At 33.2% G+C, this 11,111-nt stretch overlaps 1 protein-coding gene across 1 annotated transcript; it reads left to right on the top strand.

Moving 5' to 3' along the window:
- The first annotated feature begins 4,027 nt into the window (after positions 1 to 4,027).
- LOC129870111 (EIN3-binding F-box protein 1-like) lies at positions 4,028 to 7,675 on the top strand. Its single transcript, XM_055944715.1, has 2 exons — positions 4,028 to 4,294; positions 5,071 to 7,675. The coding sequence occupies exons 1-2, from the start codon at positions 4,270 to 4,272 to the stop codon at positions 6,957 to 6,959; spliced, it is 1,914 nt and encodes a 637-aa protein (XP_055800690.1). The 5' UTR covers positions 4,028 to 4,269; the 3' UTR covers positions 6,960 to 7,675.
- Positions 7,676 to 11,111: the final 3,436 nt, after the last annotated feature.

The following is an 11,111-nucleotide window of genomic DNA, read 5'->3' as shown; positions in this document are numbered from 1 at the left end:
ATTACAAGAGATTTAGTGATGACGATTTTACTATTTTGCTATTGTATGTTGATGACATATTGGTAGCAGGCCCCAACAAAGATTGTCTCACAAATTTAAAGGCACAGTTGGATAGGAAGTTTGAAATGAACGACTTGGGACCAGTAAATAAGATTCTAGGAATGCAAATTCACCGAGATATAAATAGTAGAAAGATTTGGCTTTCTCAAAAGAACTACTTGAAGAAAATTTTGCGACGCTTACCTCAATTCGTATTAATTTTAAGTTATCCTCAAGTATGAGTCCTAGAAATGAAGCAGAGAGGATGAGATGTCTTGAGTATGTATCAGCAACAGGAAGTTTAATGTTCGTCATTGTATTTATAAGATCTGACATTGCACAAGCAGTAAGAGTGGTTAGTCAATACATGGCTAATCTTGGTAGAGAGCATTGGAATACTGTTAAGAGGATCTTGAGATATATCAAGGGTACCTCATATGTTGCAATGTGTTATGGAGGATCAGACTTTAATGTTAAAGGTTATGTTGATTCAGATTATGTAAGAGATCTTGATAAAAGCAAGTCCACCACAGGTTATGTGTTTACTCTTGCTGGAGGAGCTATAGGCTTGATTTCAAAATTGCAATCTATCGTGGCTACATCTACGACGGAAGCAGAATATGTAGCAGCTACACAAGCTAACAAAGAGGCAATATGAATGCAGATGTTATTGGAGGAGCTCAGGCACAAACAAGAGAAGGTTGCTCTGTTTTGTGACAGTCAGAGCGCTTTGCATCTTGCAAAGAATTCGGCATTTCATTCAAGGACAAAGCACATACGAGTTCAGTATCACTTTGTTCGTGAGAAGGTGGAAAAAAGTAGTGTGGATATTCAGAAAATTCACACTAATGACAACCTAGCAGATATGTTTACGAAATCAAACAACAGTAACAAGTTTATATGGTGTCGATCTTCTATTGGCCTAGCAGAAACGTAACATTGCAGTAATTGGGTAGAAAAGATGGTGTAAAGACTTAATTGATTCTAAATTAAATCTTCAAGTAGGAGAATGCAAGAAAGCCAAAACGGGAGGTGCATATGCACCGTCCAAGAAGAAAATGCGTATTTTACACGTTTCAAAAATTGTTGCCTCCTTTAGCAACTTTTGACAAGAAAACGCGTATTTTATGCGTTTCCAGTTTCCTATAAATAAATGGCCTATTGCCCTCGTTTAGATCATCTCACAAAAATACAATCCAAAAGAGTAAGAACACAAAGAGAATTATACACCAAGATAAATATTGTAGTCTTGAGTGTCCTATTTAGTGAGTTATTCCTTTTATAAGAGAGGAGTGTTTATTGTTGTTTTCTCCTTGTATTTAAGAGAAGTGTACTCCCATATTATCATAGTAAAAATCTTCTACCACGTGTTTTTTTTCTCTATCTGTTTGAAGGGTTTTCACGTAAAATTCTCGTGTCCAACTTATTTTCATTATTTATTATCATATCAAACTTTAGTTGTGGTGCTTCCTTCTCCTAACACTTTATAATATGACTCGGCCTATTTAATCTTCTATTAATTAACATGTATGTTCTGGTCCCTTCATATAGAAAATATGTTAGATTTGGGTATTAATAGAACAATATATATTACCGTCAAATATGAAAGTAATAAACTAACGATAACATGATGCATAAGTAAGTAAGTCGGTTAATAATATTATAGTAAATTATTTATGAATATTCACAAGCAAAAAAATTTTAAATGCACAATCCAATTAATTGAAGATTTAATTATATGCTTAATCAAACATCATATGGTAAAATACTTACTAAATTATGACTTCTTTTGATTTATAAACACTTAATTTATAATTAAGTGCTTAAAAAGCTATCTATAAGTTAATTTGATCTTAACTTATAAGCTAATTATCCAACCATCTTAAGCAAATAGTAACAACTACTTTCCTTTCATGATGGAGAATGAATAATAAAGATTCTTCTTTCTCGAGAATATAATTTAATTTGTATTTATCTTTTCTTTTTAATGAGTCCAGTAAAAGATCGATCAAGTAAATACTCTTTTATTTTTAATGACGAATTTTGAATTCGAGTCCTAATAAATATAAAATCACTTTATTGGGGAATATTTTATCCTTCAATATGAAATTCCGTAAATCTAATTTGATGAATTTCAATACATATATCAACCATCTATTAAAAAAATTAAGTCAAGTTGAGATAAATATTTTTTTTTTTGCCCCCCTACGTACAAGTCCAAAAGATGAAAGCTATTTAAAGGTATCCAGATGTCAAAGCAACAAATTCCCAGGAATTCAAACACACATTTTTAGAGTAGAGCAAAGTTCACCTATTAATTGTTGATACCTAATATTGAAGTTTAATTAATCTAAATTTATTTTGTATAAGACTTATTTAAAGGGGTGCTTCCTAATAATAAAAATTTCATATCCATAATTCAAATTTGAAATAAAATTTTAATTAAAAATAAAGAAATTTTATTCATTTCACCTCGCCTCGTGTTAGATTGTTACTATTTTTGTTTTGAACATTCAAACAAATTAAAGCAATTTCAAAAAGAGGTTCACTTAGTTGCGACGTATATAGCAATTGTACGTTCATTCATGCAAGTCATGATATTGCGCCCCCCCCCCCCCCCCCAAATAGAAATCCAAAGGGGGATTAATATCTTTAAGCTACTTTTCTTTTTTTTTTTAATAATAATTCAAGATAAGAAACATTATATTAATTAAAAAGTTGGTTCACTACTAAGAGTACATTATGTAGTGTGATGGATAAAATACTACCATCTTCAATTTAAAATTTGTGGTTCAAGTCCTAAAAATAAACTAAAAAAATTATAATCAAGAAATGCTTAAAGTTTGTTCACCACCAAGAGTTGTATATAATGTGGTAGATGCGATTTTTTCATCTTTAATCAAATTTCTTGATTTAAGCCTTTGAAAATGAAAATTTTTGTTATAAAAAACGGTCTTTCTTTGAGCACTACAATGCACGATGAATTAGTCGGATAGTAAACAATAAAAAAAGGTTAAATCAAAAAAAAGTTATCAAATTCGTTCATTAATACATATCTAGCATAAATTTAGTACTAGACGTGAGTGGCATTTCGTGATTAAAGTCTTAATTAACCCATGTTTTGTTAATTAAAAACGTATTTAAAAAGTAACCATTCACCAAGTTGAGTTATCTCTCTGTCCTTTCTTCCCCGCCCACCCCTTAAAATAATGAGGACAAGTTCATTGTACTGAAAAAATGCAAGCTGTTTTTTTCAGACTCCCTGGAAAACTGACAAAAGCATGTCACACTTCTTTTAAAAATAATAATTTTTAAAAAAATGTAACACTTCACCAGGAGTCAATTCACGTGGCAATTCTTTTTGAATGAGTTGTACTAATTCCAATTATTCTTGTTAACTTGTAAAGAATATTTACATTGTTGCTTGCTTGCGTATCGCTAAATTAATTTTTGAAGTTAGCTTTAGATTTAATCTGTGCAATAATACTAAAGTCGTAGATGAAGCTGTTTCTCTTTTAATTAGAGGCTTTGAATTTAAGTTTTAGGTATGAAACATCGAACCCTATTCTATGCGAATCTAAATTAATTAATCCAATATGAATATTAGACACAGATGAAAAATAAAAGATGAAATCAACACTTTTTTTCAAGGGAAAATGGAGAATCAAACCTTCATAGATATGGTAAAAGTTTAGTTAATCAATCAATCGAACTACTAAAATTTCTGTCATAAAATTGATTTGATATTTTAAAATTTACAAACTACACGAAAAAGAAGACCGGTGGAACCAGTAGCCTGTAACAGGACGGTGTTTTGCTGTTTCGAGGTACTCAGTACGAACACAAGTGGCTTAGCTATGAAGAATAACCGGAAATACCGGTTTTAGGGAATGATTCATTGAACTAACCAAATACATTTAATTTATAAAATAACCAAAAAAATAAATTATATTTATATATATACAATATACGCATAACTGTTCTTAAACCAAAAAAGAATCATTCTTTCTTTCTTCTCTCTCTAAAACCTTAATCTTTCTCTCTCTATTTTTGCCCTACTTTGTTGGGGTTCTTGAAATTTTTTTTGGATTTTTGGGGTTGTTGAAAAAATTGGATTTTTTCATCTGGAATGCAAATCTTGGTTAAAGATCAAATCTGGGTTGTGATTTTCTTGGTTCAAAATCTGATCTTTTTTGCTTTACAGTTTGAGGTTTCTTCTGAAGAACAGCCATGCCTACTCTTGTTAATTACAGTGGTGAGTTTCAAAAGCTTCATTTCTTGTTTTTTTAAGTTATGGGGTTGTTCATAGTTCTATGAATTTTAAGTTTAGTTCCAATTTTTTTTTTTTTTTCATCATGAATATAGTACTTTGTATAGATACATGATTGTTGAGGTGAATATGATCATTTAATTTACTAAACTGGAGATGGATTTTTTATGTTTAGATCCAAATAATATGCTTATTATGAATAAAGTGTATAACTTTGTATAGATTCATGATTGTTGAGGTGCGTATGAGCATTAATTTACTGAGATGGAGGTGGATTTTTTATGTGTAGATCGAAATAATTTGTTTAACATGAATAAAGTCTATAACTTTGTATAGATTCATGATTGTTGAGGTGAATATGAGCACTAATCTACTAAAATGGATTATAAAAGGGAAAAAAGTTATGAAAAGACTATATCTTTGGCTTAGAAAAGTTTAAATTTATCTAGACGACTTGTGTTTGGTAGATCTTTATTTGTCTATATTAAAGATTGGTAATTTATTGAAGAAACTGTGGATTATTCTTTTGGTTTATCTATCTGATCTGAAAATATATGTACACAATAGGTAAATCTACAGCTTCTATTTACATCTGATAGTTGTTAGTCTGTTATACTTGAAGTTGAAGTAAAAATTCATTTAAAAATAGGCATGGATGAATACTGGTGAATTCTTTCATTAGATAAAATTTAGTATGCTATATAGCATGTCGATTTGAGGGAAAATATAGCTGACAATAAATCTTGCTTCTTGGACTTCAGGTGATGATGAGTTCTATTCTGGTGGATCGTTTTGCTCTGCAGATTTGGGTCTCATGTTGTCTTTGGGTCATGCTGAAGTTTACTGTCCTCCTAGGAAGAGGGCACGGATTAGTGGCCCGTTTGTTGTCGAAGACAGGTCAAAGGTTCCATCTCTTGAAGTTCTTCCTGATGAATGCCTATTTGAGATCCTCAGACGATTGCCTGGAGGTCGAGAAAGGGGTGCAGCAGCTTGTGTGTCTAAGCGTTGGCTTATGTTGTTGAGTAGCATGCGAAACTCTGAAATTTGCAGGAGCAAGAGCTATAACAATCTAAATGACACAGTAATGATCTCTAAAGATGAAGATCTTGAAGTAGAATGTGATGGATACCTTACGAGGTGTGTGGAAGGGAAGAAAGCTACTGATGTTAGACTTGCTGCAATTGCAGTTGGGACTTCTACCCGGGGGGGATTAGGAAAGCTTTCTATCCGAGGGAGTAACTCAGCTCGTGGTATTACTAATGTTGGTCTATCTGCTATTGCACATGGGTGCCCTTCTCTGAGGGTCCTATCATTGTGGAATGTTCCTTCTATTGGGGATGAAGGTCTCTTGGAGGTTGCAAGGGAATGCCGTTCATTAGAAAAGCTAGATCTAAGCCACTGTCGTTCAATCTCCAACAAGGGTCTTGTCGCAATAGCTGAGAATTGCCCGGGCTTGACTTCGTTGACAATTGAATCCTGTCCAAAGATTGGAAACGAAGGCTTGCAAGCTATTGGAAAATGGTGCACCAAACTACAGTCTCTTACGATTAAGGACTGTCCACTTGTTGGAGATCAGGGAGTTACTAGTCTTCTGTCATCAGGTGCTTCTATGTTGACAAAAGTGAAACTACACGGTCTGAACATCACGGATTTCTCGCTTGCTGTCATTGGTCACTACGGCAAGCTGATTACCAATCTTAATCTTAGTTCACTTAGAAATGTGAGTCAGAAGGGATTTTGGGTCATGGGTAATGCTCAAGGTCTCCAGTCTCTGGTTTCTTTGACAATCACCTTATGCCAGGGAGCCACGGATGTTGGTGTTGAAGCAGTGGGAAAGGGTTGCCCAAATCTCAAACATATGTGCATTCGCAAGTGTTGCTTTGTTTCTGACGGTGGACTTGTTGCTTTCGCTATAGAGGCTGGATCTCTTGAGAGTTTAATCTTGGAGGAGTGCAACAGAATTACCCAAATAGGTATTCTTAATGCAGTTTCAAACTGCAGGAAGTTAAGGTCTCTTTCCCTAGTGAAGTGCATGGGAATCAAGGATCTAGCTCTACAAACTTCCATGTTGTCTCCATGTGAATCTCTTCGGTCCTTGTCTATCCGAAGCTGTCCAGGATTCGGGAGCACTAGCTTAGCTATGGTCGGTAAGCTCTGCCCCAAGCTGCATCAATTAGATCTCAGTGGGCTTTGTGGAATAACGGATGCTGGTCTTCTCCCACTCTTGGAGAACTGTGAAGGACTTGTTAAGGTGAATCTTAGCGACTGCTTGAACTTGACAGATCAAGTGGTGCTCTCATTGGCTACGCGACATGGAGAGACCCTTGAATTGTTGAATCTTGATGGATGCAGGAAGGTTACCGATGCAAGTTTAGTGGCAATTGCAGATAATTGCCCATTACTTAATGATCTTGATGTTTCTAAGTGTGTAATAACTGATTCTGGTGTAGCTGCTTTATCCCGTGGTGTGCAAGTGAATTTGCAGATCCTTTCTTTATCAGGTTGCTCCATGGTATCAAACAAGAGTGTCCCTTCTCTTAAAAAGTTGGGAGAGAATCTACTCGGCTTGAATCTCCAACATTGCTCCGTTAGTTGCAGCTCAGTCGAGCTTCTTGTGGAGGATTTGTGGAGATGTGATATTCTCTCCTAAACCAAAAGGACACGAGGAAATGCATCCAAAAGGGGTTCGAACAAAAAAGCAGAAAAGCTAATATTGGTTCATTCAGCCTGGCAATTAGAGAAAGCAAACATGAGTGTTCTTTTTTTAGCCCCTACGTTCGCGGCTATCTGATACTTCAGTGTCTCGGTTGTTTTCCAGGAGAGTATGGCATACACCTTTTTTCCACCAATTTTTTTGCAGGCTTCATAAAATCCAAGCCTGTTTCAGCCATTTTTGGAGACTTACCTCTACCATGCCATGGTTTCCTGAGAATACAGTCACCTAGTACTGATATTAAAATTTTCACTCCGTGTTGCTCCTCGAAAAATCAGGCTGTTTGAATCATTCAGCTAAAACATCGATAGACAATATTCGTCGTGCATTTGCCTCCTTAGTGCTTTGCTACATTGCAGAAATCAGACAATAGTTTTATAGTTTTTCATGTTCAAGAGTCTTTAGTGTTTCATTATAAGTATTCTATTATGTGTCTTTTAGACTTCAGTTGCTTTGAGCAATTTCTGTAGTTGTGGTGCCTGTTTTCCAGGGGCTTGGCCATTACAACCTTACCTAGGTTTGTTTTTTTTCCTTGCCAAGTCCTAGTTTTTGATAGGATTATCAATGTCCTATTTTTACCAGGTTCCACATATTCAGATTTGTACTCTTGCAACTATGTTTTATATTATAATGAAGTAGTAGTTTGTTTTGAATTGTGTTCATGTTTATTCCTATTTTCCTTAAGGCGGTATTCATCGACGATCCCTCAAAACTTAGGTGCTCGAATTAACGCATAATCGAGCGTTTGAAATCGTGATAAAATGTTCATATTAGATATCACCGTTATGTTTGAAATTCTGATATCAACTCGTAGTTTAGATACAGTTCTTGGCTTCCATATCCTTTCTTCTTTTGTCGTTTGGTATATGAGATTTGGTGAGATATCTCCGTTAGGATTTTTAATAAATTTATCATGTTAATAAAATATAATATAAACTTTATTTTAAGTTTAATTTTGAATTTTTGCCATCTTATTTTATTAAACTTAAAATTATTTTATTAAACCTACTAGATGGAATAAATTAATTCAAGAATCATACTCTCAAAATAATTTAGTTCGTGAAGCAAACAAATTTATGTGTATAGTGCAAGATTCAATGAATAGGGACTTAGATATGTTGTTAATGCAGATTCAATGGACTTAACATGTAGGTCCAGTACTGACCAAAGATTTTAGTGATATTCTTTATAAGTTATATTTTTGGTGAACTTTGTCTCTTTCTTCACCATTTTTTTTAAAGTCAAAAGTATTATAGGGGGTACTTATCATATCAATCTTTTCTAATAATTTGTGGAAAGATTGGCTGGTCTACAACAAAAAAATTAGTAACAATGGTCCTCTATACTAATATTTTATTCATAATGATCATATTGTTTGTGAAATCTATACTTAAAAATATATTTAAATTATTATTTTTTGTGAGTTTTACATATTTTTTTCCTAAATGAATTATCACCAACTGTTTCATTTTTCTACCTGAACTATCATTATTTATATATTAAAATATAATTAATTAAGTACACGGTGATAGTTCAAATAGAAAAAAAGAAACAATTGAGGTGTGAAACTCATGAAAAAGAGAAGTCCAAAAAAGCGATATCCGCATTCTAAAAATAATGAGTATCATTTAACAGATTTTCACCAATAAATTCACAAAATTTAAGCTCAAACACAATCGGTCATATACATTTTAAAAAAATTATAGGCATACACACAAAAAAAATGAGCTAATACTAACTTTCTGTTGACTAGAATAACATTTTGCTATAATTATCAAAAATATCAAAACAAATGATGTTACAGAGATTTGATTGTATCCCATTATTATAATTTATGTGTCTTACTTTTTATTTAGTATGTTTAAAAAATATGTCACTTTCTATGTTTCAAAAATATTGTAATTGCCAAATTAATTATTTGGAAAACCTTCATGCCTTACCCTTCACCAACCTAAAATCTACAACTCCAAATGGATGTGGCTTCAACCATTAATGCCTACCCAAATAGACTAAATTTGCTGTTATTTTTATACTCATCTAATTTTTCACAAGAACCAAAGGAGAAACCCATCCTCATCTTCTTTTCTTTTGTTAATGACAAAATTTTATAATTACATGAATGTTATGACATATTTAAAAGTAACTTTCAAAAATCTTTTTCTTCTTTCTTTTTTTTTTTTTCAAATTTTGTGTCCATAATAAACTATGCCATATAAATTAAAATTTTATAAGATCATTTGTAATGACCTAGCTAATGATATCCATAGTATCTATAGGATCCACACCACTTTTTTTAGTATTTAGGGATGTCACGAAATAGGAATTCATGATTTTTCTCATTTTTTCGTGTGTATTAGTCCATGAATTTTTGAAAATGTTAATAACCAGAACTTTTTGACCCAAAACCATAATGACCTAGTGAATGATATTCATAGTTTTTATAGGATCCACACCATTTTTTTAATCATTTAGGGATCACGAAATAGAAATTTGAGATTTTCTCAGTTGTTAATGTATATTAGACCATGAACTTTTGGAAATATAACTAATCAAAATTTTTTGATCCAAAATTTTTCTGTGAAACCTAGCGAACGGTAAACATAGCTTTTATTATTATAAATTAACTAACTTGACAATTTTATAAAGGAAGAAGAACAAGAGAATATGTATATAGAAAGTATTAATAGAGAGAGTAGTAATATAGAGAGAGTAATAGTAATTCTTTCTTTTATGGGTTTGTATGTTTTTACATTGAAGTTTAAGGCTATATTTATAGCCATATTTACAAGTGGAGGAAAATATTAATGGGCATTTTACCCACTTAAAAAGTAAATGGACTATCCACCATTTTAAGTGGACAACCATTTTACTTGGTTGATATTACTTGGTTGATAATACTCCCCCTTGGATGTCCACGAGAAATGTGCCTCGTTAAAACCTTATTAGGAAAAACCCAGTGGGAAAAAGCCTAATGAAGGAAAAAGAGTACACATATCTGATAATACGCCTTGAGTGCTGCCTCATTAAAAACCTTATCAGGAAAACCCAGTGGGACAAAACCTTGACTAAGGGAAAAAGAGTACAGCGCGTATTTTGCTCCCCCTGATGAAAATATCACTTAATATCTCGAAGACGACGCATTCCAATTTTGTATCTCATTTTCTCAAAGGTTGATGTTGGCAATGCTTTGGTGAACATATCCGCCAAATTGTCACTTGAACGAATTTGTTGGACATCTATTTCACCCTTCTTTTGAAGATCATGAGTGAAAAAGAATTTTGGTGAAATATGTTTTGTTCTGTCTCCTTTGATGTATCCTCCCTTCAGTTGAGCTATACATGCAGCATTGTCTTCATACAATATTGTTGGAGCGTCTTTTGTCAAAGAAAGACCACATGTTTCTTGAATGTGTTCAGTTATTGATCTTAACCAAACACATTCTCGACTTGCTTCATGAATGGCTATTATCTCTGCATGATTTGAGGAAGTGGCAACCATAGTTTGCTTTGTTGAACGCCATGATATAGCTGTACCACCACATGTAAATAAATAGCCTGTTTGCGATCGACCTTTATGGGGATCAGATAAATATCCCGCATCTGCATAACCAATCAATTGTGACGTGGAATCATTTGAGTAAAATAATCCCATATCAATGGTACCTCGAAGGTATCTGAATATATGCTTAATTCCATTCCAGTGTCTGCGTGTTGGTGAAGAACTAAATCTTGCTAACAAGTTTACTGAGAAAGCTATATCTGGTCTAGAATTGTTGGCAAGATACATTAATGCACCAATTGCACTAAGGTATGGTATTTCAGCACCAATAAGTTCTTCATCATTTTCATAAGGCCGAAATGGATCTGTATTAATATCAAGAGATCTCACAACCATTGGAGTACTCAATGGGTGTGCTTTATCCATATAAAATCTCTTTAAAATATTTTCAGTATATGTTGACTGATGGACAAATATCCCATTTGTAAAATGTTCAATTTGTAGACCAAGACAAAATTTTGTCTTTCCAAGATCTTTCATTTCAAACTCCTTTTTCAGGCATTTTACTGCCTTTGAAAGTTCTTCTGGAGT

This window comes from Solanum dulcamara, chromosome 10, assembly GCF_947179165.1.
Source record: "Solanum dulcamara chromosome 10, daSolDulc1.2, whole genome shotgun sequence".
NCBI classification, from domain to species: domain Eukaryota; kingdom Viridiplantae; phylum Streptophyta; class Magnoliopsida; order Solanales; family Solanaceae; genus Solanum; species Solanum dulcamara.
This window is presented reverse-complemented; position numbering and strand designations above follow the sequence as displayed.